Genomic DNA, 27,793 nt, shown 5'->3' with positions numbered 1-27,793 from the left:
AGATGTGGAGACTGTCCGTATTCTTTGGTACTATCATGTTTGTCCCTGTCTCCTCTTTCTACGATGGCCTGTCATTGTGTTTATCCTAAGACAGTTCCTCTACACGTTCCAATCTTTCTATATACATCCTGATTTGTCACCTGTTTGTTCCTTTCTAATAGTTAAAATAGAAATGTATATTTCTCACAACAACTCTAAAATTTATAAGTTCTGACTGACAGTTGCCAACAATTTAGGTTCATACATGGCAATATCTTCTTTCCTTACACATACAGAGAAGTTACCAGTGTGTTTAATTACCAAACTTCTTCTGTAGAGGGATTAGAAAAGAATTGATGGTTGAACTTGAGATTTTAATGAGGGCTTCAAATGTGCATCAGTTTGCCATTCATTCACTATGAATCAAAAGTAACTTTTATTGGTATTTGAGATATGAAATATTACTTATGTTATATATACTGTATTATCAATATTACTGCTGTCCAGCAAGTGTCTCATGTATGATATTATACACTTCTTGTAAACCCAAAGCCTGTTTCCAGCCATTTGACCAGGTCAGGAATGGAATGAATGAAGTCCCCATCTAGCGGTGAGGATAGGAATTGTGCCGGCTGCCGAAGCCTGTCACACTTTCTAGGGCAATGATTAATGAATGATTACTGAAAAGAAATGATACTGGAGAGTGTTGCTGGAATGAAAGATGAAAGGGAAAACAAGAGCAGCCAGAGAAAAATCTGCCCCGCCTCTGCTTTGTCCAGCACAAATCTCACATGGAGTGACCAGGATTTGAACTAAGGAACAGAGCGGTGAGAGGCTGCCTGAGTCATGGAGGCTGCTGATATACACTTCTTACATTATGCAAAATAAATCATTTTGATCAAATGCTAGTAATTACATTGAACAGAAAACTTATAAAGGCAAAACAGAAAGTTAACTTCTATTCAACATGCAAAAATTAGGATTTAACCAATTGTTAAGTTTTGTATTCCTGTGTGTTCAATTTTGTTTGGTGACAATAGATAAAGGAATATTCACAATGAACAGAACTATTCCACTACTACTCTGGTATCCTCTCTCTGTCTTTGCATTCTGCAGTCTCTTCCTACTGTTCTTTGTACTCTATCATTGGGCAGTTAGGAAAAAAGTTGCTAAGATTACAACAAAATACATTTTCAGAAGTATTTCACTCGCATACTCTAACAAAAAGGAACAATGCATATTACAAAAGATAGAAAGTTAGTGCTCGGCATGCAACCTTAATAGCCATAATGCGCTACAGTTACTATGTTTACATAGGGATTGAAATCGATTTGAGTACACTTACCGTACTGAATCCAATACCCGTTTGCATGAATGTTGAGTACCGTACTGAATCTGTCAAGCAAGATCGACATAAATAAACAATACACAAAAATAACGATATTGCCTATATGATTTGATTGATATAACCTATATCAAAATGATTGAATGCAATTTTCATACATGCTTTTTTAAATAGCCTAGCGAAGTGAAGTAGCCTAGTAAGTTAATTATGGATGTATTAAAAATATGCCTGTGGATGACAATTTGTCATTTTTTGGCGATTCTGTTGCTTGTAAATATTCATCTGGCTATCGATTATGAATGAAAATGAGATTTGATTATGGAAATTATTTTCGACGAACAAACATGCGAGGGTATGCACGTCGCTTTCAATATTATCTCAGTATGATCCACATTCACATGGAACTCAAATCAAACCGAACCTGGTATGATCCCAGATTTTACCATACTGACCTTGAGACCCAATCCAGATTGAGTCTCCATTAACATTGCATTTCTAATAAAGAAAGTGTACTCAAATCAATTTGAATCCTGCATGTAAACGCACTAAGAGTACAGAACTTACCACAGTAGTATAGCCCTGGAAGGCTGGATATGCCTGAGGTGGAAACTGTCCTTGAGTTGGGGTAGGAACATAATTGATAATAGGAGCAGCTGTTGGCGTAGCTGCCAGGTAAGGTGTTGCTCCAGGTGGTAGTATTCTTGGAGGGGGGCCACTCACAGGGGGTGGTATAAATGTAGGAGGCGAAGGGAAGGTAGCAGCAAAGGCTGGACCCTGTGCATGGGCATGGGGAGGAATTAGAGCTAGTGGGGGAGTAGTTGGCGGCTGCACCACAGTGGTCTGTTGGGGAGACTCTGCATACACAGGCTGCTGCACATACCCAACCCCTTCCAATTCCTCTGGTTGTGGAACATAACCTGGAGGAAGATCTTCTGTTAGTAGAGTCAAACAGTTTCAAAAGCCAATAAAAAACAAAGTAACACCACAGCATTATGCAGTAATTAGTCATAAAAGGATAAAATGAAGGTCACTTGCATACAATTAAAAGTACAGTTTAATGGGATGCCAACAAGGACCATATTAATAAAAACAAGGAAAACTGACATGAAAACTAGAGACTTATTTACGATTACCATAATATTTTCTTTTCAAACCAGGACACTTTGTAAAACTATGGCATAGCCTTCCATTCTCCAATAACACCATTAAGTAGGGCCTTCTTGGATACATAGAATATTAAGCGTACTCACATTCAAGTACACATTAGGTACACCTTTTACTATAGAAAAAATAAACTTGCTGCAGAAACTTAGTTGTCTAAGCATGAATGAAATCATTCGTATTTGTTAAAGGCATAGACCTTTTGTTTAGAAATGATTTGCCATTCTTAATTTTCTCATAAAATCTGCTAGAGCTAAGTTTGATATTTAATTCATATATCATTAGAACTTTTGATGTGAATGCTGCCATTTTACCTTTTTCTTCCAACAATTCATTGTTCAAAATACTCTTTCAGCAGGATAAGAAAAGTCAGACAGACAGGTCAGAAAATGTACTTAAGAAATCCGCTGATATTAGACACAGAAATATTTCAATTGTTGAAATTGTACAGTTAAAGCCATTTAGCTTCACAATTTAATTTATTGGTTTCCCACCTGTTAACAGTTTGAAGACCAAAATACATTTGTAACCATCCCCTCCATTAAACAGTTCATCTATGATTATGCAAGTGTTTCACTGATATTTTCAGAGATTTCTACATTTTGGCCAATGTAATGTTGTTTACCCACGAAAATGATTCTTCTCCATCTAAACAGCACACAGCTCAAAGTAGGAGGACACTGATCATAGACATTGGTAAACTCTCTCATTATATTAATAGAAATGATATCACACTCCAATTTCTTTGTTTCTTATACTACAAATTCATTGTCACAACTTTCTTAAATATCGCTTCTCAAATTTTCTACTTTGATCACAAAATCAGCTGCACTAGCCTTCATTTTCTCCATAGCCAGGATTGTTTTATTAAACAAGGAAAGCTGTACATGAACGATCCACAAACATATTTCTCCCGATCACTTTCACAGAACTCTATTTTCAGGCACTGTTCCTGAGATAAAAAGGAAGACTTGAGTACTTCATAAGAAGAAATTTCTCAATGGCTGGAAGCAGAGAAACAAATCAGGTCCTGCTATGTTGTAGAATGTTTATGTAATCAATATCTATGATGCCACAGAACTCTTACCTGAGTTACTCACAAGGCATAAATATACATACAGTATATATATTGACAAGAGTTCCTACTACATTTTACAGAAAATTGTGACCAATATGAGCACCAGAGCAAGACCCACAATATTCCTTACCATTTCTTTCTCAATAGAATGTTAACACTGTTTACTCCTTTGTGCTGTATGCCTCCAAAATTAGCATTGCAGTTATTGTTGCAGAATCCCACACCTTTCTGTACTAAATCCTTTCTCTTAATAACCGACATTAAATAGTTTGCCAGTATCGAAGAAGTTTTGCCAAGAACAAATTAAGATTCTAACAGCGTAACTTTCACTCCATGTCCCGGCACAAAATACCACACTATATGGCAGAAAATCTTAATCTCTTTTCTGTTCAAAGCGTAGACTGTTATAGATTACATAAAATCAGCTTCATGGTCCGTATCGCACTTCAATAGATTCACAATTAAGTATATATTTATTTTCCACCTAGTCGATACAATGATTGCTTAAGGCAATTTTTAATGGTCAAAAGTGGTACATGTTTCGTATATTATCAACATCTTCAGCCACATAACACTGTTTAGATGAAAAATATATAAAATTGACAAAGTAATGCTTTAGAGGAAGTGTCCTTAAAATTAACATAAGATTGACAAGATTAATTTTAAGGACACTTCCTCTAAAGCATTACTTTGTCAATTTTATATATTTTTCATCTAAACAGTGTTATGTGGCTGAAGATGTTGATAATATACGAAACATGTACCACTTTTGACCATTAAAAATTGCCTTAAGCAATCATTGTATCGACTAGGTGGAAAATAAATATATACTTAATTGTGAATCGACTGTTATAGAGTAAAAAAAATTTGATATACTCAAATTGTCATCGCGTTCTTTAACTGCCACTGGTGCAATCAAAAGTGAAAGGGTCACATTTTGTTTGGAAAAGACCTGAAACTTAAACTGTGAGCAGCAGCGTGGAATGGAAAAATAGATTCCTTAAGAGAAATTTTTTAGGTCATTTCAAGAAATGACTGACACTCCCTCCATAACTCCAGAAAGGTAGCTGTCAGAAATGTGTGCCTGGTGTGTGCAGGAAGAGCTGCCTATGGCTACCAGATGACATTTCTACTGCATATAGGTGGAACAGTCCTGTGTCATTCGTATGGCTGCATTCCTGCTCGAACAACATGGAAACATAGAATCATGGGCAATGGTGGACTGTGTGGTGTGTCTGGAGGGAAAACGTGACTGCTTAACATATTCACAAAAGATTAGCAGGTGTGTGTTGGGAAGCAGCACTAAATCGTAGAACCGTGACCATATGCGTCCACATGGCAGTCAGTAGACTACTGCCACCATGGGTGCTCTATTGTACACCATGCTGCCTCATCTACCATACTTGCTAGAACTTGCCCCTACAGACTTAACAATGAAAGAAGCCAAGCAAGGTAAGAAGTTAATTTCCAACGAAGACCTTCAGGCAGTTTTCCAGCAGTGGCACCAGGATATACCACAAAGAATAGCTTGCTGCACAATTTTGGAAACTGCTAGAATGATGGTGGAGAATACCTCTAATATAATCTATATTTATTTCGTTTCATTAAAAGTTAGTATGAAGAAACTAATTTTTAAATTACAGGAAGACCTCGTTATACGCGAGTTACGGTCTGCGGAACTGCCGCGCATACCGAATTAACGTAAATTGAGAGTCATTTTATATGTAAAATATAGGGTTAGGTTTAAGTTTACTCACATATTAAGTTTAAAATAGCAGAGATTCTTAGTATAATTGCAAAAAATAATCATCATGTTTCTGAAATGCATTTTAATGCAAACTTTACACTTACAAATTTAACACTGAAAAACACAATAATATAACTAAACTCTGCATACAAGCTCTTGGCTTTAGCTTGAATAGCAGCTCCAGAGAGAGGCATGTGCTGTTGGTTGTGAAGCTCAATCCAATCCATTCTTTCCATCGTTTCCGAGCGAGAGTTGGTCACTCTAGTCACACTTAAGTTAGTAGAAGACTGAACAGCTTTTCGAATAGATTCCACATTGTCACGAATAGTTCTCACATTCGATTCGCTAAGTCCCAAAGCACGCTGAATGTCAACAATATGCTCACCTTTCTCATAGCGATCCAAAACTTCTAACTTTGTTTTAAACTATTACGACTTTGGTACACACTTCTTTCCTTCGACAGGCACACATTATTTCCTTTTACCCAGTGTTTTAAATACGAAATCTGTGAAGTTCAACCTCACCGCTTTACTGACCGTAACTGAGGATTCACGTCTCAACAAACATGATAGAAGATGCATGTAGATTGCGCTTGTTGCGTTTAACCTTGGCGAGCAACGTAGTGTACGGTACGTTACAGAGTTCGGCACGCATGGGTGTACCCACCTTAAGGCATTACAGCTTCCACGTAGTGTTAACAGATGGCAGCAATACACTTAAAACCAAAATCGCGTATATGCGAAATCGTGGATAACGAATACGGTTTCTTTTTGACATACTTACATTCTTGAAGTAATATACCCTTGGAAATATTACCTTATAATGAACAAAATGTTTGTTAAAATTTGAACTATAGGCCAGTCAGCATTGCCAACCAAGTCCGTGAAGGAATGGTTAAGCCACAGTGAAGAAATCACTAAATGAACAAAATTTAATTCCTGTCAATAAATACCAAATGGAACATCATTATCATATTTAATTTAAACAAAACTATAGTTTCTTTCATTCGTTGATAAACCCATAAAAGTAGCTACAGTCAGTCGTTACAATAGCAACATGAGGCCAGCGGATGGTTCATCATTCCTTTTCTGCTGTCATATTTAATATACTTTATGTGTAATAAATTTCTAACAGGAACAATTTATAGACCAACTAGGACACCAGCATCAGATCGCCAAATTGGGACATACAGCAGCCTACTTATTTGAAAGAGGAAGTTAGCTTGTATTTTAGTTTAATGAGTTACTATTGTAAATCCAAGCCTTTTTCTCCATATTACAGAATCTTGATCTAACAGGCATAACTTCTATTATTAAAAATATACAAAAACATTCAAATTTAAAAAGAAAATCTGGATACTTGAAATAAACGTAGAATTAAAATAAATAAATAAATAAATAAATAAATAAATAAATAAATAAATAAATAAATAATGTAAAACTCACACTGTTTGGAGTATCCCAATTTGAAGACAGATTATCATTACTCAAACAATTACATTCAGGAGTAGTTCGTATTTTTCCCCCAAAAGGCTGGTAATTGCACCATGCCTACGCTTTTCATAATGTATCGCTAAATGCTTTACGTCGCACCGACACAGATAGGTCTTATGGCGACGATGGGACAGGGAAGGGCTAGGAAAGGGTAGGAAGCGGCCGTGGCCTTAATTAAGGCACAGCCCCAGCATTTGCCTGGTGTGAAAATGGGAAACCACGGAAAACCATTTTCAGGGCTGCCGACAGTGGGGTTCGAACCTACTATCTCCCGAATACTGGATACTGGCCGCATTTAAGCGACTGCAGCTATCGAGCTCGGTCATAATGTATCAATAACTGACATATTTATGCAAATAATCTAAAATTATTCTTTCATATTCACTGGAATTCTATCCCCCCCTCTTTATTGGGGTAAACAATTACAGTAGAACCTCGATAATTCAAAATCAGTTAATTCAAAATTTCGCCCAATTCGAAGAAGCTGTCGTTCCTAGACGTGAGGTACAGTTTTGCATATTATATAAACTGTTTAATTCGAAATACGGATAATTCGTAACTCGAAGAACAATGTCTGTCCCATTACCGAAATTCAGACTTTTAATTAAAAACTGCCTTTACATTTAATATTTTACAGAGTAATTTTAATTTAAAATTTTTCCGCATCATGAAAAAACGAGTCTTCCAGAACGTGCAGGGGTAGCTTTCCACACTTTCACTCACTTTGGTGTGTCTACAGTGAGCTTGATATTTGCTAAGTTCGAGGGAAATTGTAATTCTTTTGTAGTCAGTGTTTTAAAGAACACCGCAATATCATGTAGCAGGCAGTGTGCGGAGAAGCAGAATCCGCGAACACTGGTGATGCCAACAGTTGACGAAAAAGCCTGGCTCATATAATCAATTCGTACGCACCAAACAATATTTAAAGATAAAAATTTCATAATGTTCCATATTGAAGTGTATCACAATTAAATTTAAACAACAAATAAGTGGTTCAACCTATTCAATACAAGTAAATAAGAAATGTAGTGTTACATTCTTATTTGGTTAAAAGCGGTACCGGTTTCGACCACCAATCTGGGTCATTATCGGCCGATTAAAAGTACAAAAACAATTTACAGGAAAACAAAAAATGAAACAGTAAGTCTTTCACAAAAGCACTTCAAGAAGCAATATAAGACAATAGGGATTAGCACTGTGCGATTTTAAATCATAAAAACCAGAAGAAGTCTAAGATCAGTCACTTGTATGTAGCAAGGCGCATGTCCCTGAAGAGTAGCACAACACGCGCAATGTCCGGCACTGTGCCTTAAAATATTTACAAGAAGAGGTGAACAGTTCCTTGAACAAGCCTGCAAACACTGCCAGGCGCGAAGTCACAACACGATTTAATAAATTTGAAGTCCCAAAATTGTGTAGAAGTCGAAGACAAGTCGCTTAAATAAAGTAAGATGCTAGCTCCTGAAGATCAGCACAACATACGCAATGTCTGGCACTGTGCTTTTAAATGCCGATGATACTCGGTGAATAGCTTAAAGAACAAGCCTGCAAATGCTTCAGTCACGAAAATATATAATACAAGTTAATATAATTGAAGTATATATCAATGTTAATAGGATCTTGTAGATTCTATTCGACTTCCTAGTTCTTCTAAAAAATGCTAAATTTCTAAACCCGAATTCAATTTTCCATCCCTTACACAGTTCCTACCCATGTTTTCTACCTCCAATAACCCATCCTCCTAACCCACCTTAAACTACCCCTCCTTTATTTCCCTATCCTATCCTTTGCCATCTTCTTTTAACTTTATTCTCTTATCTACTAATCCTTTATAACCTTATCCCATCTTATCTTTTCTTTTGACCTCTCCTCTCGATTTAAAAAAAAAATCTATTTTCCGAATTGAACTGTATACTATAATACCACCTACAGTTCAGATCATTACAACATTCAAATTTAAACTCATACCCTACGCTACCTGAAGTACGACCTGAATTCTTATCTTCAAGAAATAACACGATATGCATATGCGTTTTTAATTTGTTTCCAATATTGCGCTTTTTAACATTTTTTCCTTGCAATTTTTTTTTTTTAACGTCAACTATTCTGCATCTCTAAAGAATCTACAAGATCCTATTAACATTGATATATACTTCAATTATATTAACTTGTATTATATATTTTTGTGACTGAAGCATTTGCAGGCTTGTTCTTTAAGCTATTCACCGAGTTTCGTCGGGATTTAAAAGCACAGAGCCGAACATTGCGTATGTTGCGCTGATCTTCAGGAGCTAGCATCTTACTTTATTTAAGCGACTTGTCTTCGACTTCTACACAATTTTGGGACTTCAAATTTATTAAGTCGTGTTGTGACTTCGCGCCTGGCAGTGTTTGCAGGCTTGTTGAATGAACTGTTCACCTCTTCTCGTAAACATTTTAAGGCACAGTGCCAGACATTGCTTGTGTTGTGCTACTCTTCAGGGACATGCGCCTTGCTACATACAAGTGACTGATCTTAGACTTCTTCTGGTTTTTATGATTTAAAATCACACAGTGCTAATCCTATTGTCTTATATTGCTTCTTGAAGTGCTTTTGTGAAAGACTTATTGTTTCATTTTTTTTCCCTATGCACTGTTTTTGTACTGTTAATCGGCTGTTGATGACCCAGATTGGTGGTCGAAACTGGTACCGCTTTTAACCAAATAAGAATGTAACACTACATTTCTTATTTACTTGCATTTAATAGGTTGAACCACTTTATTTCTTGTTTCAATTTAATTGCCAAACAATATTGTCAATGCCAATGAAACTGCATGATTATTTTTTAATATTGAGCCCAAACAGACTTATGGTTTTAAAGGAGAGAAGTGCCAGCCGGGAAATAGTACAAAGGTGGGGATCACTGTACTGTGTTACAATGCACACAGAAGCGAGAGACTTTCTTCCCTTGTTATAGGAAAATTCAATAAGCCATGATGTCTTAAGGACGTCGTACACTTTCCGCGCAAGTACAAGACATCTAAAAATACAAACAGTACAGTAATCCAAAAGATAAAGCATTTCCCAGGAGAGCCAGCATAATTTGTCCTCGTCTTTGAATCATGCTTGTTTTTTTCTTTCTTTGCGTGAGGTTATGTTTGTCAGTGATTTATCCAAGTGCATTATCTGAATGTTGTGAATGCACCTTCTTGGATAAGTTTCAGAAATAGTTTCCTCTATGGCATTTGAAAGGTTTAAACTGAGAATCAAGGCGATTGCATGCGTTAATGGGTCTTAGAATACTTGTGACGTGGCAATGGTTGGCATTTCTGAATTACGAGAGAAGTGCCATGGCGGGCAATTGTACAAGAGCCAGCATAATTGGTCCTCGTCTTTGAATCATGCTTTTTTTCTTTTGTTGCATGAGGTACAACACTGTACTGTGTTGTAATGCAGACGGAAGCGAGAGACTTTCTCTCCTCGTCATAGTAAAGTTCGATAAGCGGCGATGTTTTACGGGCAACGGGTATTTTCCGTGCAAGTACAAGGCATCTACAGTGCATACAGTACAGTAATCCAATGAATAAAGCACTCGCACAGGGGAACCTGTATAGATTTCTCCCTGTCTTTGAATCTGTTTTTTTTATTTTTTTATTGTGTGAGGTTATGTTTGCCAGAAGTGCATTATTTGAATACTGTAAATGCACCTTGTTGGATACATTTTGGAAATAAATTCTCTCCATGGCATTTGAAAGGTTTAAACAGTGAATCAAGGTTAATTGCATGCAGTAACAGGTCTTAGAATATTTTGTGACACCACAATGGTTGGCATTTCCGAATTATGAGTTGACGGTTAATTCAAAATATGTAATTCTAAGTCCAATATATGCGTCCCAACAACTTCAAATGAACAAAGTTTTACTGTATGTGGAATGGGCTCATTCTACAGCTGGATGCCATTCCTGATGCCAACCCAATGTGGAGGGATGTGTTCACTGCAAATTTCTGTGGTGGTTGTGAGGTGTGTTGTATGTAGATGAACAGTATTCAGAACACAAACACCCAGTCTTCAAGTTAGAGGAATTAACCACATGCAGTTAAAATATTTGGCGCAGTTTGGAATCGAAACCTGGACCCTCTGATCCAAAGGACAGAATGCTGACCATTCAGCCAAACCTTCTTTGGAATATTTGGAATATTCTTCTTTACCTTATCTGGGTATGATGAATCCGTTTACTTGTTTTTAATTTTGTTTTCGACATTTTCAACGACAAAGCTACATTACGGAGTAATTTCATGTTAAGAAAATTAGTTACAAAGTTACGTTAATGGAGTGCTTTTAATAATTTTGGAACAGATGTCCTCAGTAAATAATGCCTAGGACAGGAACACTCAATATTTGGGTGCATTATCAATATGAGAAAAGAAAAAAATAAGTTAGTTTTATGCGACTACTTATATCGTTATCAGAGCAATTATTTATATCATTATCATAGCAATGAGACCTCCAGTTTCTTTTTATGTGAAAATTGGACCAAAGGGCGTGACATACGATTTACAAAATGGCACAAACCCTGTTCGGGATATGAGCTGCGGCCGCCTAGATGACAAGCCACAGATGATGTCATTTGGTTATTATGCCCCCTTGTGTGTAATTTAGTAACACTGTGATTACAAAGGCATGTAAATGGAATTTGAATCAGGTCTGTTCAATGCACTGTACTTACTCATCCACCAGTCACAAAGGGTTTGCCTTCTTCACGACAAGTAAGCCAAATCATACTTGATGAAAGATCCCTTCCTTTTTTTTTTTTTTTTTGATGGTGGCTTTACATCGCACTGACACAGATAGGTCTTATGGCGACGATCGGATAGGAAAGACCTAGGAGTTGGAAGGAAGCGACCGTGGCCTTAATTAAGGTACAGCCCCAACTTCTGCCTGGTGTGAAAATGGGAAACCACGGAAAACCATCTTCAGGGCTGCCGACAGTGGGATTCGAACCCACTATCTCCCAGATGCAAGCTCGAAGAGATCCCTTCTGCAAAGCAACAGTGGTAATAAACAGGAAGTAAGTACAAGATAGTGCAGCATGGTATAGACGGAAATGAGTTACAGTAGTACTGTACGGTAAAGTATGCCAGTCAACCTAAAATCAAAGGTGTATTGAAATATGGTCTGTCCGGTGGCATGGTTATGGAGCTGAGAGTTTCAGTCACCAAAAGTGTTAAGTGTCCTCTACACATCGTGGAGATGTACATGTTATGCTGCTCTCTTCGAGTTGCTCTCCTTGATCACATAACGAACTATACGATCCAGTACAGGATAGGAGTTGTTCCCATTCACAAGAAAACGCAGGAGGTGCACCAGAGGTCCTGAGAACAGCATCCAGTAATGTCACTTACAATGAATACAAGTTCACTGTCAAGTGCGAGTGATCCTCTGGAAGGCCAAGACAATGGCAACAAGACACTCTGGTCACCAACCTGAAGATCAATCAGCTTGAACCGAACATTATGATCACAGAAAATACACTTGTTAATCCAGTGAATAGCAGACCTCACATGCAGTCGAAGAAGGAGACATAACTATTTCAGTTTGTCCAACCCTTGTCCCGTTTCTCTAAGGGGTCGGGTATGAGATGAGGTGAGATGAATATGTTGTGGCGGGTTTTCATGACTGGATGCCCTTCCTGAGGTCAACTTCATCAGAGTTAATGAGATGAAATGAGTGACGTGATATATGATACTAGGAAGGAAGAGGGTGAAACCCACTGCCGGCACGTAGCCTACTCCTGTTGAATAGCACCAAGAGGTTTGCTCAAGGCTTAAAGTCTCCATCCGATGGATGAATCACCATCAACAGCGTCATATGTCCTCACTCCAAATGAGCACTGCGGAGAGGCTTGGAATTTAATCCAGGTTTTTGCCACACAATCTAGTAATTAGAAATTATAATACCACCACCTCTCTACTGTATATTACAAAGCATCAACATTCTCAATTAGAACAATACTAATCAAGCATTATTCGACCCCATCATACGAAAATGTCTTGCCAAACCAATGGCAGTAACACACACACTAGACAACAAGCATTCGAGTCTCTGGAATCAGGTGATGAAAAAGGCCATTCCAAAATGACTGAAAATGTTCCATGAGGTAAGATGTTAATAGTTTATTGCTTGTTGTTTAAAGGGGCCTAACATCTACGTCATCGGCCAGTTAATAGTTTAGGGGGAATGTCAATGAAAATATATGCTGTAACATACAATCCCTTCCAATGACTTAATTATTGTAATGTTTGTAAGGGTATTTTGGATTTTAATTGGTATTTTGAGTTAGCAGATTAAATACAATGGAAGCCTAGTTAAACGTGGTACAAAGTGTGTCTCAGAAAAAAAGAAAAAAATTAAAAAATTCTTATTTTTGTAAATGTAGTAACGAACTGCAGAGAGAGATTCTGCATTACAATCTGTAACAGTTAGCAACTCAGCAGTAAACAGAACCTCAAGGGATTACTGGATGGGGTTCATAAACTGTGTGCTTATCTATTCACAGAAACAATGGAACATGTGCAACTGGCCATACTTTTGGTTCTGTATACATAAAGGAAAGTTAAGGTGACCTTCCTCCATTCCCCTCGACAACTTAAACTCGTTTGCCTGCACCCGTGCTTACAAAACAATAATAATAATGTTATTTGTTTTACGTCCCACTAACTACTCTTTTATGGTTTCGGAGACGCTCTTACAAAACAAGTGACCGTGTTGGTATTTAGCTTTTGTCATACAATCTACTAGTTAAGTCTCTAGTTCCATGCAAGTGTAGTGATGTCACAAAAAATAAAAGCATACTCTGTGACCGATACATTGAACATAATCAATCATATGAAGAATGGAATGTCAAATGTGTGCATTTTAGGTACAGTGTCATTCATAAAATTGTGTTCACTTGTAGTTAAATATATTTTTCATAATCTTCTGTCACTCTATAGGTCATTTTTCATTTACCATGGTTAAGCTATTACGCGGGGTAAAGCATGTCTCGTGACAATTTCATTAAATCGAGCGTCTTCTATATCTGTGAATTCTACAACATTTTCAAAATCAATTCATACCATTTTCTAGAAAATCAGTTAATTTTTCTTCAGAAACATACAGTTTTCAGAGACAAGCCTCCCATGCTTAGTAAAGGCATGTAACGAGAACCCCGTCATTACACGAGTTTTTGTCTGTCCCTTCAAAATTCCTGTATTAAACTGCACATTATCCTTCAGTCACAACGAGAGCCCTATCACTGACGCATCCGTTATTACAAGCGATTTAGTGTGCATGATTTTCTCCGTTACCGGCATTTATGCACCCAGCGATTATATTGCATGCGATCTAACATCTTCAATATCATTTCCTTGCTAAGTCCACTAGCTAGATCTCTCGTTGAAATTCAAAGGCAATGCCGGAGTCGATTAGTAATACCCATCAACTGCTGTTCCGTAAAGAAAACTAGAAATGAAAGAAGAGAACATGTTTTCGTAACAAGTGCATAAATAACATGGTCGATGGCAGTTGTTAACTCGTTAGAAGTAAAGGCTAACGGTCGCTTAATTTTAATACTCTACACTGAAATTAAGTGAGAATTCGATACACCTCAAGATATGGCAGAATGCATCACTGATTTCAGAGGTTAGTTTATATTTTCTCGTGTCTGGTTAAGTTGCGGAGAGGCTATTCCCATGTAAACTTATAGTGAAAATGTTATAATTTCTCTACTGGCACTTGGAATATGTTTTCATAATACATATAGCATGGTTAAGTTAGACGACGCTGTTTGAATAACAAAACAAATATTTGCCACAAAATGCGATCGGTCACTTTCGGTACCGTATCGTTTTCTCGCTATGTACACTTGTGAGCTCTCTCCTCAACATTTGAAGGCGATGTCAGAGTTGATTAATAATGCCCATCGATTGCTGTTCTCTAAAAGAAAATTCAAAATGAAAGAGGATAACAAGTTTTCATATTAAATGCGTAAACAATGTGGCCGATAGCAGTTGTTAACTCGTTAGAAATAAAGGATGAAGTAAACGATTGCTTAATTTTTAATGTTATATTCTGAAATTAAGTAAGAATATAATACACCTCAAGATATGGCAGAGTATATATCTGATTCAGAGGATAGTTTATATTTTCTTGCATCTAGTTAAATTTTGGAAAGGCTGTTCCCATGTAATTTTATAGCGAGGTGGTTATCATTTCTCAATGCGCGCTTGAAATACATTTTCATTTACATATACAGTTAGGTTAGGCGACGCTGTTTGAAGAAGAAAACTGGAACGTTTGCCACAGAGGTCTCTGGAGTGATAGTATAATTTTTTCAGAATGAAATTAAACACGCACTTTCACATAGTATTGGATTTAGGGCCAATGACCTTAGATGTTATGCCCCTTTAAACAACAAGCAAGTAGTATCGTATTTTGAAAAATAACAAATTGTAGTGTGGATATCATCCGGTAAAACACAAGTTTTAAACAAACTTATTGCCGTTTCATACCGATTTTAATGTTTATGACTTTTCCCCGACTTACACGATAAATTGGATGTAACGACAATCTGTTATAGCGAGTTCGCAGTTACGAATTCCATTCCTTTCTTTACAATACTTCTACAGTTCAACACTAACATTTTTATGTCATCCCTACTTGACTTACAGATCCCTGTACCCTTATCACTGCTCCCTTTTTTGCTAGTGGCTTTACGTCGCACCGACACAGATAGGTCTTATGGCGACAATGGGATAGGAAAGGCCTAGGAGTTGGAAGGAAGCGGCCGTGGCCTTAATTAAGGTACAGCACTAGCATTTGCCTGGTGTGAAAATGGGAAACCACAGAAAACCTAACCGCATGGTCAACTCGCCCGGTCACTGCTCCCTAGACCACTCCGTTTCCCTTAATATACCTCCTAATAACCCTTCTAACCAATTTTCCTACCTTACATGTACCACTGCGGTTTAAGTGAAGGCCATGTGAGCACAGATCCCTATCTCCTATCCACCCATTAGGGTCTAGAAATCTCACCCCCAGTTTCCCACAAACCCACTCCTTTCTCACCCTTTAGCAGATTGAGAAGAGTACCAATACTGAACATCATTTAAAGGTAATACGGTGATGTAGTTTCAAAGGAGATCACTGCCCTGATCCAACCTATGGACCCTGCTGTAATTGAAAAACTGAAAAGACATTTTAAGGATATTTCAGATAATGAAACGGATGAAGACGATAAAAAGGGGCCAGTTGATTCAGAAGGGTGTGCTGCCTTGGAAATGGCGATGAAGTGGCATGAAAGACAACCTGAATGCTGCTCTACACAACTTCTTCTACAGGAAAGAATTCAAGATCTCGCAGCTAAAAGAATGGAGGTCTATGGTGAAAGAACAACAATTACTTAACACAATAATGTACAGTGTCATTTCCGTTATTGTATTCTGTATGTAAGGTTTTACACTCTTTAGGTAACATTATGTTAGAAAAACCTAGGTGTTCTATAGCTTCTACAGCAGGTTCAGTTATCCAAAAAATCGAATACCCGAACTAAAGCTGGTCCCAATTTGTTTGGATAATCGAAGTTACACTGTGATACGCACATCATGTTACAAACAGTATAGTCCTGCAAAGCATGAAGAAAGCGTTAAAAATCCCACACACAATCAAGGTTTGAAAAATAGTGTACTATGGTCATATCATTAGAAATCTATAATAGTGATCGGGCCAGCTAGGAAGACAGCCGGTGAGGGGAAGTGTGCGAATGAGGAAGCAGAGCCGTGGGAGCGAGAAGGGGCAGTCAGCGTTCTCGCTCGGTGTTGTGGCGACGTACAGTTGACCCGAAATATTTGTTGTAACTTACATGTAACACTCCACAAATTTTCAGTTAGTTGAATTCCCTTCCAGCTGTAAATTACAAACATACCTAGCTGAAATGAATTTATTTAGAAGTGTTACAGATGATAGATTTAAGGAATTAGAACATAATTTAACCTCTTATTAGAGTAGCTCTCAACATCTTTTTTGTGTATAAATTCGCGTAGCCATTGTTTAAAATTATAATTACACGTAACATTAACTTTACGACACTGTAGATATACATTGTATAATATTGTTTGGTATAACAGCAGGCTTCATAACCTGAGCCACGTCAAAGTCATCCAGACCAGTAGCATTCTTTGTGCGCTTTCTTCTTTTGTTTGGCGTTTCAAACAGACTATCAATAAGTTTTTCTAGTTCTATCCCTTTTTGTCTTTCACTCTTAATCCATGCCACAGAACTTTCTGACACTCCAACAGCTGCTGCCACTCTTTTCTCCACTTTCTTACAATCTATCACAAACTTTTCTTCCATTGCTTCCCTTTCCATAAAGTCTATAACGTTCGAGATTGCTGCTCGAGTCTGACTGTTTAACACCTTACGACGCAGGCTACATTTTATGCCTTCCCTACTGTCACAGATTGGCCTAACGTACACCACCACTAACCACAGATACTAAACAAAGAGAAATTAGAAAGCAGCACGCGAAAGCTGAGTGTAAACTTATGCACTGTACTGTACTTTCCTTGCAACAGGAGCTCTGTTAGGAGGGGATGCGCTACGCTGGATCATCCAAAGTACACGTGCGCGACTAGACGTCTTCCTAGCTGGCCCGATCTTTACTAGCTTCAACAACTTATAATCTAAGGAGAGGAAGAGATGTTTGAAATCTATGTCAGTGGCACAAAGTTTCCTGGAAGAATTAGGGTATGCTGATGAGTTTGTGGTTTATAGGGTTTCCAAAACTGTCACATTTTTTCTTCTTTTTCTTCTTCGAAGCAGAAGATAATTTTATTATTTGTTTGTTTATTTATTTTTATACAATTATTACATTACAAACAGCATCACTTGTGACATTACTGGAGTCAGTAAACTCTTTCAAGATAAAAATTGTGTCCACCTTTTCAATACAAATATATATTTTTAGTGGTTAAATTCTACATGAATTAAACACACCAGTTAGGGACATGTTTCGCCCTAGTTATGGGCATCTTCAGCCTATATTAATCTTAAGGTCAAGAATTAAAACTATAAACACTGGAACTTGTAGTGAACTAACTTAATCCTAAATACAATTGTCTTATGCTATTTACATAGTTTACAATGTGTACAGTATGTACAATATAGTTTACAATATGTACAGTATGTACAATATGTGCATTAACTTTGCCACAATTTATGAACAATGAATTAACTTATTTTATAATGACTAGACTTCCAATTGTGGGTTGGATTGATCACAGCGTGAATTGAGGTTTCTCAAATTGTATTGACTAGAATTTATCACTGTGTGAGTTGGGGTTTTTTCAGCTGATATGGTCGCCTGAGTCGCAAGAATTTTAACAAAAGCGGAATCTTGGTTAAAGTCGTTCATGTTAGGGTTTGAAACAGTTTGAATATACCTTTAGAAAGAAGCATGGTTATGTTTTAAGGTCGAAGCATGTAAGTAGGATACATATTGTTGATTTCATTCATTGCTTATCAGATAAAACTATTTGGAAAATTCCGTCATTCTTGTTGATTAATTTCCCATTGGTGCATATTCAATCTGGGAGGAATATGAGTTGTCTGTAATTGTCTTGTCGACGTTAGCTGGGACCAATTGTTCCGGTTGTGTCTGAACTTCGGGAAATTAATCAACAAGAATGACGGAATTTTCCAAATATTTTTATCCGATAAGCAATGAATGAAATCAACAATATGTATCCTACTTACACGCTTCGACCTTAAAACATAACCATGCTTCTTTCTAAAGGAATATTCAAACTGTTTCAAACCCTAACATGAACGACTTTAACCAAGATTCCGGTTTTGTTAAAATTCTTACAACTCAGGCGACCATATCAGTTGAAGAAACCCCAACTCGCGCACAGTGATAAATTCTAGTCAATACAATTGGAGAAACCTCAATTTACGCTGTGATCAATCCAACCCACAACTGGAAGTCTAGTCATTATAAAATAAGTTAATTCATTGTTCATAAATTGTGGCAAAGTTAATGCACATATTGTACATACTGTACATATTGTAAACTATATTGTACATACTGTACATATTGTAAAATATGTAAATAGCATACGACAATTGTATTTAGGATTAAGTTAGTTCACTACAAGTTCCAATGTTTATAGTTTTAATTCTTGACCTGAAGATTAATATAGGCTGAAGATGCCCATAACTAGGGCGAAGCATGTCCCTAACTGGTGTGTTTAATTCATGTAGAATTTAACCACTAAAAATATATATTTGTATTGAAAAGGTGGACACAATAATTTTAATCTCGAAAGAGTTTACTTATTGTATCTTCAATACGGAACAAAATGAGATTAGTTACTTGTAATTACTGGAGTCAGCAGCATAACCTATAAACACAAGAGTCTACAGTAAATAATATACAGATACTTAGATTGTCTGTATAGTCTACTGCCACCACTGTCAGAATCAGCAGTCTCCAAAATACGCCTTTTTTTGCACTCAGTCACTATGCTGAACTGTCTGCTTCCCAGCACCATAATCGCATTTTGATGTCTGTATTTTTCCCCACTTATGCAGGGTATCTGGCCAGTCCAGATTCAATTGAGGGTTGTCATTACCTCTTGGGGCTGATCAAAACCATGCGGTTTCTTTAGAACACATAGCAAGCTTTGGCACTGTGGAGAGCAGTTTTGTTACCAGTCATATTTCCATGAGCTAAGGACACTCATCTTATAGAGCTTTTGTGGTGGAAATGGCTGAATGTATACATGAGTTTACTTTATTCCACAAATCATAAATCATTTAGTATCGGAAGCTGATGATTTTGCATAATTTTCCTATATTCTCAGAGAAGAGCACTCTTCCATCTTGCATCAGGGGGTGGTGTGGTGGTGTATGGCTCAGAATAGGTAGCCAGTATGTAGAGTAGATCGTATTGCTATGATAACGATTTGCATTGTCTTGTTCAGCTACACATGTACCTTTCATGTGTGGCGGCTAATGATCCACACCAGCGCACAATACTCTACTGCTGAATAAACCAAGCCGAGTGTCAACACTCGCAACATATCCTCTGACAATCCCCAGCTAGAACCACACTATTCATGCAGGAGGTTGTTCCTGCTTCTTAGCTTGGGAGCTGTCTTTGTTGTATGTTCCTTGTAGGAAAGTGTCCTGTCCAGTGTAACCTATAGGTATTTTGGAATTGTGTAATGATTGAGTCTTTTTCCTTAAAGTGGACATTACAGGTTCGGTCTGAAAAATCTGTTGGAGAGGTGGAAACATTTAAACTTCTGTTTTGGTTGGATTGGGTTGAAGTCACCATTTGTGGAAGTATTTGCCCAAAACATCTACACTTTTTTTTTCAAGCTGTTTTATGTAACACTGACATATGGTGACAATAGGACAGGAAAGGGCTAGGAGTGGGAAGGAAGTGGCCATGGCATTAATAAGGTACAGCCCCAGAATTTGCCTCATATGAAAATGGGAAACCACGCAAAACCATATTCAGGGCTGCCAACAGTGGGGTTCGAACCCACTATCTCCTGAATATTGGATAATAGCCGCATTTAGACTGCAACTATCGAGCTCGGTGAAACGTCTAGATCAGAAGTTAGGATGTCTTCAGTTGCTTCAAATGTACTGTGCTGAGTGACTATGGCCCAGGCAACTGCATAGCCAAACTTTTTGGATTGTGTCTGAGGTATATCAGCTATGTGGAGAATGAAAAGAAGGGGAGCAAGGACCAAACCTTGTGGTAGAGAATTTTACAGTATTTTACGGGAACTAACATCCTTTTTTGTGGTTACAGAGGAAGCATGCTGTCAATTTTCATGTTTTAATACATTGAATAATTTATGACGGAGTCCATGTCTCCAGACTGTATCATAGGTTGCACTTATATCTATGAAGGCGATTGATGTCTTTTGCTTCATATGGTACCCTCCTATGAAGGTTGTTAACAGGACTTGGTCAACAGAGCTTTGAGCAGTACAAAAACCAACTTGTTCACAAGGAGATTCTTGAAAACTACTGGGCTAATTCTATAGTGCAAAACCCTTTCAAGGAGCTTACAGAATGTGGCGAGCAGTGTTACTGGCAGATAGCTCTCTACGAAGTTGCAATTTTCCTGGGTTGAGTTCTGCAATGATTTTTTATTGTTTTATCTTCTGCGATATTACACCTGATTTCATTGCATTCGAGAAGAACTCAGGCAGTCATCATCTCACTGCATACTTCCAGATGAATATGATCCCTATTCTTCATTGATATATACCATGTCCGCACAAAGAGAACTATTCATTCACAATGATAAAGGCATCATGCTACAAAGTGAGAACATCCCTCACATTTTATCACCAAATGATGCATCAAACAGCAATCAATGTTATACCTTTTACAGACATGCCAACAAAAAACCCCAACTCCAGCCCAAGTGGATTTTTATTCATCTCAACTCCTAAAAAAATGTCCAAAATATCACCACAAATGGTCGTATGGCATAACAGCAGTCTTTGGGGGGGATAGAGTTATAATTTGCATAATCTTCTCTACACACAAATTTACCAACAAGCCTCGTCAACTACTTACCAGGAGCATAATATCCTTGTGGCTGAGTATATGAAGGCCCCCCAGTTTCTGGTAGTGATTTCTGCCTCTGTGAAGAATATCTCTTGGGTTTGTTGGCAGCATTTTCCTGCATCCTTGGAGGAACAACAGGCTGTCTCCGTTCTGAATTTTGATAATTAGGTTGTGTTTCTGTGGATAGAATAACAAATTCAATTACTCTAACAGCAGAGCTATAATAAATTATGAATGATATGACCAGGAAGTACAAGATCCTGAGTATACTGTTAACTATGGAATGAAAACAAGCTTGGAGAAAATCAAGATGACGGAGGAGAGAACAGGTACAATACGACGTGAATTCAAGTTCTAAGGCCTCCGATTTTTTTCTAACTAACTACTCACCCGAAAACGATGAAACTGGCGTTACTTCTCGACGTAATCACCCTGCAGACGTACACATTTTTCACAATGTCGACGCCATGATTCCATGGCAGCGGCGAAGGCTTCTTTAGGAGTATGTTTTGACCACTGGAAAATCGCTGAGGCAATAGCAGCACGGCTGGTGAATGTACGGCCACGGAGAGTGTCTTTCATTGTTGGAAAAAGCCAAAAGTCACTAGGAGCCAGGTCAGGTTAGTAGGGAGCATGAGGGATCACTTCAAAGTTGTTTTCACGAAGAAACATTTGCGTAACGTTAGCTCGATGTGCGGGTGCGTTGTCTTGATGAAACAGCACACGCGCAGCCTTTCCCGCACATTTTTGTTGCAGTGCAGGAAGGAACTTGTTCTTCAAAACATTTTCGTACGATGCACCTGTTACCGTAGTGCCCTTTGGAACGCAATGGGTAAGGATTACGCCCTCGCTGTTCCAGAACATGGACACCATCATTTTTTCAGCACTGGCGGTTACCCGAAATTTTTTTGGTGGCGGTGAATCTGTGTGCTTCCATTGAGCTGACTGGCGCTTTGTTTCTGGATTGAAAAATGGCATCCACGTCTCATCCATTGTCACAACTGATGAAAAGAAAGTCCCATTCATGCTGTCGTTGCGCGTCAACATTGCTTGGCAACATGCCACACGGGCAGCCTTGTGGTCGTCCATCAGCATTCGTGGCACCCACCTGGATGACACTTTTCGCATTTTCAGGTTGTCATGCAGGATTGTGTGCACAGAACCTACGGAAATGCCAACACTGGAGGAGATCTGTTCAACAGTCATTCGGCGATCCCCCGAAACAATTCTCCCCACTTTCTCGATCATGTCGTCAGATCGGCTTGTGCGAGCCCGAGGTTGTTTCGGCTTGTTGTCACACGATGTTCTGCCTTCATTAAACTGTCGCACCCACGAACGCACCTTTGACACATCCATAACTCCATCACCACATGTCTCCTTCAACTGTCAATGAATTTCAATTGGTGTCACACCACGCAAATTCAAAAAACGAATGATTGCACGCTGTTCACGTAAAAAAAAGTCGCCATTTTAAGTATCTAAAACAGTTCTCATTCTCGTGGCTGGCGCTAAAAATCCATCTGTCGTATAGTGCTGCCATCTCTGTGACGTTTTGACAACGAACGCGGGCTCCTTTTAAAACAATGCACATGTTTCTATTTCTTTCCAGTCTGGAGAAAAAAAATCGGAGGCCTTAGAACTTGAATGCACATCATATAAATGAGGGACAGTACCTTGATATTGAGGAAAGGTTGAAGTTCTTGGGAAGCTAACTGATGCAGAATGCAGGGCAGGACAGGACATGGAGATCAGTAAAAAGATACAACAATGAAATGTGTTTTACCAGAGTGTAAGGATTTTGACCTGGAAGAATACAGTACCAAGGAAGTGTAAAGAGGTGATATATTATTGCCCCCTAAGACACTATGAAGCAGAGACCTAAACACTGATGAAAAGACAGTTGAGAGTAAAATCTAGGCTAGTGGGATCAAAGTTTTAAGCAGTATGAAAGGAAAGAAAAAAAAACAACTTAGTAAGAAATTAGGATGTTGAAAAGGAAATAACAGAGTGGAGAAGCTTTCCAACAGAATGGATAGAAATAAACTGCGATGGTTAGGACATTAAAAGTCTGGCGCAGAACACGATAAATTTTTTTTCTGGAACTGCAAACTTTCACCTCCTCCCTGTTTTATAACAGGGTGCAAAACAACATAACAGAACCTGGCATTGTCAAATGTGTAGGGGTACCCTTGAGTTTATGAATCTCATATTCATAATGTTCCATACTGACGATGTATAATATACAAAATTCCCTTTAAAAAAAGGATAAATCAAAAATCCACCTTAGTCAATTATGACCTATATCGCTCTATATCAATCACCTTGTTTCAAAACGTTCATTCACATAAGTTGAAAGTTCGCGGACTTCGTAAGCGTCGGCTAACCAACTTCAAAAAGTGGGAGTTGAAAATTTCCAACTGCCTTGCTCGAAATTGGTGGGGCAGGGTAAATCTATAATCTCGATGACATCCTTTTCGTGGTAAAAGGCTAAAATTAGCATGGCGAACCGGTCAACTGACCTCGGGCTACTGGAAATAACTGCAAGCTATTAATACGGGTGACGATGTAATATCTTATTCAAGACTTAACTCGTTCACATTTTGTTATTGCCGTGATACAAAGAAATGTGATGATAATGTGAAATAGATGACTAAAACCCTATTTTATATATTTACGTAGTTTATGCCCACATTGGAGCACTTAAATCAATCCATATACACTACAGTATTCACAATATTAGTTGTAATGTTTTCTCTACTTCCTCTTCTCTTCCCAGAACTTCATTTTTTCTGACTTGGCTGCCCTCTCTTCATCTGTAATGGTGTACTGTTTTCGTTTGACTGTTTTTAATTTTAGTCTTGCATTTCTACTTCACAGAATCCTCTTCTCTTTTCTCTCTGCAATTTGTTTCATTGTTATATTCAGCTCTTCTAAATCATTCTGGACCTCAACAAACTAGTTGTTCTTCGTTTTACTTTTCCAAAAGAAACTGAATAATTGTTTCAGTAGTCTGGTCTCTGGTAGTCTTACTATGTGGCTGAAAAAGGCAATTCTTCTTTTTTGCATTGTATCCACAATTTTCCCGATAGACTATTTCATTAGGCAGCAGTCTCCATTGTCCATTTACTTGATGTTTTTTATTTATTTTTGTCCTGATGATCCTTCTGTCTATTCTTTGGATTTTATCCGCTGTTGCTTTGGTATTCAACTTAAACAGAGATTCACTTGCATAAGTTGCTTCAGGTTTAACTAGTGCACAATAATGTTTGAATTTGGCATTTATCGAGAGAGATTTCTTATATGTTGACCATGTGACTTCTCGTGCTTGTCTCAGTTTTATTGTTCTGTATTCTATTGAGGCTTTCTCATTTAAGTTCCAAGTTATAATTTCCCCGAGATACTTGAACTTTTTTACAACCTTAATTTGTTTGGTATCGTTTAGTTGAATGACATGGGTGTCCTCAAAAGTTGGCATAATTTCTGTCTTTTCAAATGAAATTTGTAATCCCATTTTTGCTGCAATGTTTTCTAGTTGTTCAATTTGGACTTTAGCCTCTTCCACATTATTTGCCAGTAGTGCAAGATCATCTGCAAATACTAAGCAGTTTAGTTTTATATTTCTACCAATCTTGATGTTCGGTTGGCATTTCTTTCTCCATTCTCGCATGACCTCCTCCAGTACACAATTAAACAAAATAGGTGAGAGACCATCCCCCTGCCGAAGTCCAGTTTTGATTGTAAATGGCTCTGACAATTCTCCTCTAAATTTAACTTTTGCTTTAGTATTCTTGAGAGTGATTCCAATAAGGTTGATCAGTTTTCTGTGAACGTCAAATTCTTGAAGGGTATTCAGTAATGACTCCCGATGAATACTGTCATAAGCTTTTTTGAAGTAAACAAAAGTGATGACTAGGTTCTTACTTCGAGCTCTTTGATGCTTCATAATCCACGTAAGACTGACGATTTGATCTGGACAACTTCTGCCTGGCCGAAATTCTCCTTGGTACTTTTCAAGTTCTTGGTCCAGTTGTTCCTGTATTCTTGAGTGAATAATTTTAGAAAAGATATTATATGTGACATCAACAAGGGATATCCCTCTATAATTATTGGGATCTGACCTATTACATTTCTTGTGTAGGGGGGTGGATTATTGCTTAATTCCATTCCTCAGGCATTTTTTCGGAGTTCCATATGTCAATAATACGTTTATGCAAGTTTCGGAGAGTTTGATCATTGGCATTCTTCTATAATTCTGCAACCAACTGATTTTCTCCTGCTGCTTTATAGTTCTTGAGCAAGTTAATGGCTTTGATCACTTCCTCATATGTTGGTGGTATAACCTTTTCTAGTGATGTTTTGTTTTTTGGTTTGGGGTCAAACTCCAGATATTCCCTTGGGTCTTCGCAGTAATTTTTTGAAGTAGACTGCCAAGGTACTTGCATTGTCTTGGTTGTTATGTGCCATTTTCCCATTTTCATTTCTCAGCATAAGTGTTGGTGGAGTATACTTAGACTGATACTGTTTAAACGTCTTGTAATAATCCCTTGTTTTATGTTGCTTGAATGAGCATTTCATTCTGATGATTCCTTTTAATTGTTGAAATTCGAAGAATTATAAAATCATCAGAATCAAATGCTCAGAAAAACAGATTAATCATTCAAGCAAAAAACCCTATCCATATATATATATATACACACACATAATAATCTAGAATAACCGATCATAAATTAAATATATACATCTTTCCAATTAATTAGACAGTTTGATCATTTTATATACATGCTGCAATGTTCAAAACATCACAAAATGATGGTTAAAGTCGCCATGTGCTCGCACCTGGCTGAAAATCTATTATGTTTCTAAGCATCAATATGCTCCTGATAACATATTTGGAAACTACTTCAAGCTTGGCCTATTGTAGCAGGACTTGCATTGACGACATTTATATATGCCAGAATTAGAAAATTTCTTACTAGCATTAACGGTACGCATGTTGAATAAAATATCTGAACTGGTGTTCAGAAAACTACCTTGAAATTCTGCTTCTTGAAAAAGTTAGTAATCTAAAAGATTTTATTATCTCATGTAAAAGCAAGAAATTTGTTTTAGTTTGTAGGCTCTCTAACGAGGGTTGAGCAGGGTGTTTCAATTTATGAATGATCAACAAAAAGGTCTGTTATAGTCATTAATGTGAGCAATATAATAAATGCTGTCAATTTCCTTTTAGAAATTAGTAGTAGAAAGAGGGTTGGCGTAGGGATGTGATGACCCCACCACCCAGTGGGTAACCACTGCAATTAGCCCCCCCCCCGCGAGTATTGGAGGGTAAACCTTTAAACTTACTGACATGAGGAAATGCATGTCAGGCACCGACCAGCTAGTTCATTACAAAATATTAACACAAAGATCCATGATAGGCCTAGCAAGCCAGTTGTAGCGTATGAACATCACTTTCAACAATCAAACAAGCCTCGGATTGAATGTAAAACCAAGACCAAAAGTGACGAAGCCTTTGTGCAGATCTGTCAGAAATGACGGCCAAAATGGCTCCGACGATAAACAAATCTGTTCAAAGAAAAATATAAGAGTTGGGACTATTAATGTAGTATACTTAGAAAAAGATGCAAGAATTCAGAAAATCACACGCATAATGACAGAGAGAAACATACCGATAATGAGACTAAGTGAAAATTTTTTTTTAAAAAGGAGTGGTAGTAAGGTCCTAGAGAGGGGATATAAAATATGGTGGTCAGGAAGAACAAAAGAAGAAATAATGTTGCAATAATAGTGGCTAAATAACAGGCCAACAAAGTACTCAATGTGGATTATGTTTGCGACAGAATTGAAGTTCAGTTAATGTTACATTGATGTTTGTTTTACGTCGCACCGACACAGATATAGTTAAGTTATTATGAGTTTCGACTTGACGCCCGAGCGCTGCCTTTGGGCAGAGGGTAAGTGAATTAATCAACAGCCAATCATAGGCAGCCGATCGCTCCGATAGAGCGCGTTAGACTCCAGTTCCGATTAGCAGTGTTGTCGTGTGTGCTGTATTGTGCTCAATTCTTTTGGTGGTCTGTGTTTGCCTTTGTGCTAGGTTGTTTGTTTATATTTCGTAGTGTAGAGTATATAAGTTTATTGTTTAGTATTTTTTAATAGTATAGCTCATTATATTGTAGTGAATAGTGTGTAACAAGGTTCAACAGTGATCTAGTTTATATAGTAGCTTAGTTTAATATTTCGTTCGGTAGTTATATAGTAAGTTAATTTTAGACCCGTGTGTGAATTTGATACTCTGTCATGTCGATGCCTATGTCTAAGGATGAAGCTCCGAAAAGAAGAAAACCCTTCGGTTGCAGTACTCCACTAAGGAGCCAG

General features: G+C 37.7%; 1 protein-coding gene across 2 annotated transcripts in view; it reads right to left on the bottom strand.

The window, feature by feature from the left end:
• btz (barentsz) overlaps positions 1-27,793 on the bottom strand; it is a 157,385-nt gene that overhangs the window by 12,628 nt on the left and 116,964 nt on the right. For both annotated transcript variants that reach the window (XM_067150141.2, XM_067150142.2), the window contains exons 8-9: positions 21,425-21,592; positions 1,889-2,241 (exon numbers count right to left, since the gene is read on the bottom strand). In XM_067150141.2, coding sequence (XP_067006242.2) covers positions 1,889-2,241; positions 21,425-21,592 — 521 coding nt within the window. The remainder of the gene's footprint in view (positions 1-1,888; positions 2,242-21,424; positions 21,593-27,793) is intronic.

Source organism: Anabrus simplex, chromosome 6 (assembly GCF_040414725.1).
Source record: "Anabrus simplex isolate iqAnaSimp1 chromosome 6, ASM4041472v1, whole genome shotgun sequence".
Classification (NCBI taxonomy): Eukaryota; Metazoa; Arthropoda; class Insecta; order Orthoptera; family Tettigoniidae; genus Anabrus; species Anabrus simplex.
Note: the sequence above shows the minus strand (reverse complement) of the source record. Positions and strands in the feature narration are given on the sequence as shown.